General features: G+C 47.9%; 1 protein-coding gene across 1 annotated transcript; it reads right to left on the bottom strand.

Moving 5' to 3' along the window:
- Window positions 1-2,028: 2,028 nt before the first annotated feature.
- Window positions 2,029-4,280, bottom strand: LOC141660151 (uncharacterized). Its single transcript, XM_074467111.1, has 2 exons — window positions 2,654-4,280; window positions 2,029-2,543 (listed from the first exon to the last, which is right to left on the bottom strand). Exons 1-2 carry the CDS (start codon window positions 4,278-4,280, stop codon window positions 2,029-2,031), a joined length of 2,142 nt encoding a protein of 713 aa, XP_074323212.1.
- Between the last annotated feature and the right edge of the window lie 541 nt (window positions 4,281-4,821).

Genomic DNA, 4,821 nt, shown 5'->3' with positions numbered 1-4,821 from the left:
TGAAAGTTCGGGCTCTAACCTTACTGTTGTAGTGCCTAGCCGTCCTCTGCTGATATGCTGCTACCCTGATCTGAGCATCTTCCCGAGTTTCTTCGATCATATCCAAATAGAGCCGATGATTGACCTCATTTGCCTCTGAGTCATAGTTGTCCCTTTGAAAAGATCCTGTTCCCACTTCAACGGGCACCATAGCTTCACACCCATACACCAGAGAGAAAGGGGTCCCTCCAGTTGTAGTTTGGGGTGTAGTGTTGTAAGACCATAGGACCTGGGCGAGCTCCTCTGGCCATGCTCCTTTCTTTTCTTCAAGCTTTGCCTTCAAGGTATGCTTAATGATTTTATTAACAGGCTCCGTCTGCCCATTACTCTGGGGGTGGCAGACTGCGCTAAAGCTTTTCTGAATCCCCAGCTATTCACAAAATTCTCGCATTTCCTTGCTATCAAATTGTTTCCCATTGTCAGATATCAACTTGTAAGGGATGCCATAGCGACACACAATAGCCCTGTGTACAAACTCCCTGAGCTTTTTTACCATGATGGTGGCTAGGGGCTCGGTCTCTGCCCACTTAGTGAAGTAGTCTACCGCAACCACCACATACTTGACACCTCCCCTGGCCTTCGGGAGTTCCCCAATCAGATCAATTCCCCGCATGGAGAAGGGATAGGGGCTCATGAGGGATGTGAGAGAGGCCACGGGGCTGTTATAATAATTGGCATATCGCTGACACTTATCACAAGCTCGGGAGAATTCAAAGGCGTCTTTTTTCAGCGTTGGCCAGTAGTAGCCTTGACGGATGATTTTCTGAGCTAGAGAGCTACCCCCCGAGTGATTGCCACAAATGCCCTCGTGTACTTCCCTTAGGATATAGTTGCATTCATCCCCATCTATGCATTTGAGGAGATGCATACTGAACCCTCTTCTTTATAAGATCCCATCATATATCACATAGCGGGCTGCTTTATATTTTATCCTCATTGCCTCATTCTTTTCGTCCGGAAGTGAACCTTCTTTTATGTATGCTAGAATAGGTGTCATCCACGTGGGACCGAGCTCATTACTGAGGCTGCCCACCTCGTTCTCGGCCACACTAGGTTGCCTCTGTATATCAAGGGGCACGATCCCTAGCAAAGTGGCCTCACGGTGTGAGCCGAGCTTAGCTAGCTCATCCGCGCCTTCATTCTGTCCACGCAGGATTAGTTCCAGCCTCACCTCGTTGAACCTCGTGATTATCCTCTGCGCACACTTCAGGTAAAGCTCTGTTCTCGGCCCCTTAGCTTGATACCCCCCGTTTATCTGATAGACCACAATAATGGAGTCACTAAACACATTCAAATTCTCCACCTTCATTTCTAAAGCTAGCTTGAGACCGTTGATCAGGGCCTCATACTCAGCATCGTTGTTGGTTGCATGAAAGGCCAGATGGGTCGCACGTCTGATCTTGTACGCCTCTGGGCTGATTAGCTCAATTCCAGCTCATGCTCCATCACCATTAGAGGCCCATCCACAAATAGGCTCCACCATGGGGCACTATTTTGGCTCTCCGGCCCAACTCCCTCTGTGTTAGGTATGACCACAAGGGCTCCCGGCTCCATTTCCTGACATGGGGGAAATTCTAGCACAAAATCGGCCAGGGCTTGACCTTTGATTGCGGTCCTTGGCTTATAATCCACTTCGAATTGGCCGAGCTCCACCGTCCACTTCAATATTCGACCAGAAGACTCTGGTTTGTGCATCACTTGCCTGAGGGGGTAGGAGGTTCGTACCTCTATCTTGTGCACCTGAAAATAGGGCCTGAGTTTTCGGGAGGCCAGGATTAGAGCATATGCTAGCTTTTCAAGGCTTGTGTACCGATTCTCGGCATCGGCTAGCCTTTTACTCACATAATATACCGGGAGCTGGACATCATCCTTCTCTCGGACTAATACCGCACTTATTGCAAAGTCGGAGACAGCCAAGTATAGGATCAGAGTTTCTCCTGCCTTTGGGTTGGACAACATTGGAGGGCTGCTGAGATGCTTCTTTATGTTCTAAAAAGCTTCCTCACATTCTTTTGTCCACTTAATATTCCTCCCCACTCCTTTAATTTCTTTGAAGAACTCCTTGCATTTATTGGAGGATTTTGAGACAAAGCGGTTCAAGGAAGCCACTCGTCCCGTTAAGCTTTGAACATCCTTCACCCGTCGAGGGGATCTCATCTCGAGTAGGGCTCGTATCTTGGTGGGGTTGGCCTCGATGCCTCTGTTGACAATAAATCCCAAAAATTTCCCCGATTCGACCCCAAACACACATTTCTGGGGGTTGAGCTTCATTCTATACTCCCTCAGGATCTGGAACAATTCTGCTAGGTGGCGGACATGATCCCTTGCTTCTTTTGACTTCACCAGCATGTCATCTACATAGGCCTTCATAGTCTTCCCCAACTGATGTTTGAACATCTTATTCACCAGCCTCTGATAGGTTGCCCCCGCATTAAGGAGTCCGAAGGGCATCCCGATGTAGCAGTAGAGGCCCCGATCAGTAATAAAGGAGGTGTGCTCCTGATCTGGCCCATACATGGGAATTTGGTTATATCCCGAATAAGCATCCATAAAGCTAGCAATGCGTGTCCAGCCATGGAATCAACCAGCTGGTCGATTCGGGGTAGAGGAAAACTGTCATTCGGGCAAGCTTTGTTCAGGTCGGTGAAGTCTACACATGTCCTCCACTTGCCATTGGGCTTCTTGACAAGCACGGGGTTGGCCAGCCACATGGGGTAGAAGGCTTCCCTCACAAGTCCTGCCTCCATTAATCTATCCACTTCTTCTCTGAGGGCCTCTGCCCTCTCTCCACTAATCGGCCGTCTCTTTTGTCTAACCCCCTTCTTTTTCGGGTCCAAGTTGAGCCGGTGGCACATAACATTTGGGTCAATCCCTATCATAGCAGAGTGTAACCATGCAAAGACATCCAAATTCTCCCTTAGGAAGCGGGCTAGATCCTCCCTCAAGTCAGGACTTAGGTCAGAGCCTATTCTGAGTACCTTGAAGGGATCATTTGGGTCTACCACGATCAGGATTGTGTCCTCTGCGGCCCCAACCCTCTCGACCATTGGGGGCATTCTCGGGTCTAAGTCTGCTCGAGCCTCACTCGATTTTCCCATTTCTGTGATTGTCAAACCTTTTGTATCCTCGAGCTCCGGCTGGTGAGCTCGGGCCGGATTTATCAAGCGTTCAGAGGTCGTAGTGACAGTGCGAGTGATTCCGTTAGGCAGATCCATAGTTATTGTTGTTTCTTCGCGTGCCCACTTCCCTTTCCTAAGTCTTACAGCGATTTGTTCTGGGCTCTCTTCTTCATCACTTGCCTCTTCCACAATTCCCTCTTGTACCAATATGATGGGCTGAGAGGCTTCCATTAGCAAGGCCCCTGGGTGCAGTTCCACCTGAATCCCCATGTGCTCGAAATAGTTCTCGGGCAATTCCTCGATTGAAATCAGGTTACAAGTCTCATGTCCCTCAGGACGTACTCTCTTCCTGCCTTCAGCCTCTTCCATGAGGACATCGCCTTCACCCGGTTCGACCATCTCCTTTGATGCACTTCCTGACTCGGCCACCCTGAGTGCCTGGTTGTAGCAGACCCTTGATTCGTATTGACAGCTCTTCAAGAAGCCTACCCCCGTGGGGGTTGGGAATTTTATCGTCATGTGATGGATCGAGGTCACCATCCTCATTGCCCTCATAAGGGGCCTGCCCACTATAACATTGTAGGCACAAGGTTGATCTACAACCGTAAACAATGCGATCTGGGTGGCCACATGAGGCTCTTCTCCTATGGTTATCGGGAGCCGAATTGTCCCTTTTACTCCGATCGAGTTTCCTGTGAACCCGTACAGGTGTCCTCCTGTCGAGGTTAATTCTCTATCCAACAATCCTAGCTTCTTGTATGCATCATAAGTTAGAACATCAGCTGAGCTCCCGGTATCCACCATTGCCCGGTGAACATTCACTGTCCCAATCTTTATTTTTATGACCAGGGCATCTGTATGAGGGTAATGCACCCATTTTGCATCGTTCTCTTTAAACACGATATCATCGGCCTCCCTTTCAAAGAGCTCCGGGGGCCTTTGGCTTAGATGGTTGACGTTGGTGAGGGGCTTGTCCTTTGCTTCCCGGGCATATATGTCCATTGCCTTCCGGCTGTCTCCACCAATGTGAGACCCGCCTAGAATAATATGAATGCTACCAGCCTGAGGTACCCTCTTTTTGTCTTCTGGGGGTGGAGGAGGGACGGTATGATAATCAGTCATATGCTTTCGAACCTCCTTGACAACCCACTCTGTAAGCTTCCGTTGTCTTATCAACGTCTCGAACTCATCCTTCAGTTGTCTACAATCAGCTATATCGTGCCCGGTGGCCTCATGATTGAAGGGTTTTTAGCACATAAACGCAACGAAAACATAAATTTAAATCTTAAAAAAACCGAAACCCTCCGCAGGATCCATGCGAAAAATAATATTTAATTCGTAGTTTAGTATGTTTACCTTAAGAAGATTTACGTTAATGGAAAGATGAAGGTCTTTAATAGCGATCCAAGAACGATGAGCGGAGATCCCTAGCAGTTGCTCCTCAAGTGTGAAGCACTCCACCGGTATCCACCAAGAGAAAAATGTGATGGAGGAGGAAGAGGTTTAGAGAATTAGTTGTCTCTCTCTTGTTCTACTTTAGAATTAGGGTTAATTATTTGGGTTGAGGCAAATAGGGTTTATAATAGTATATTTATAGGCAAAATTTTCAGCTGAAAATTTTCCATAAAATACTATTATTATTAACCCTTTAATTGATTATTCT

Source organism: Apium graveolens, chromosome 5, assembly GCF_009905375.1.
Source record: "Apium graveolens cultivar Ventura chromosome 5, ASM990537v1, whole genome shotgun sequence".
Taxonomy (NCBI): Eukaryota; Viridiplantae; Streptophyta; class Magnoliopsida; order Apiales; family Apiaceae; genus Apium; species Apium graveolens.
The sequence above is the reverse complement of the archived record's forward strand: the minus strand, read 5'-3'. Positions and strand labels throughout refer to the sequence as shown.

Bases quoted from the DNA above. Each gene is read 5' to 3' on its own strand.
- LOC141660151 (XM_074467111.1), bottom strand. From the start codon at position 4,280: ATGACTGATTATCATACCGTCCCTCCTCCACCCCCAGAAGACAAAAAG. The intron at 2,544-2,653 runs GTTTTCCTCTAC...TGTATGGGCCAG, and splicing joins CAAAGCTTGCCCGAATGACA to ATCAGGAGCACACCTCCTTT.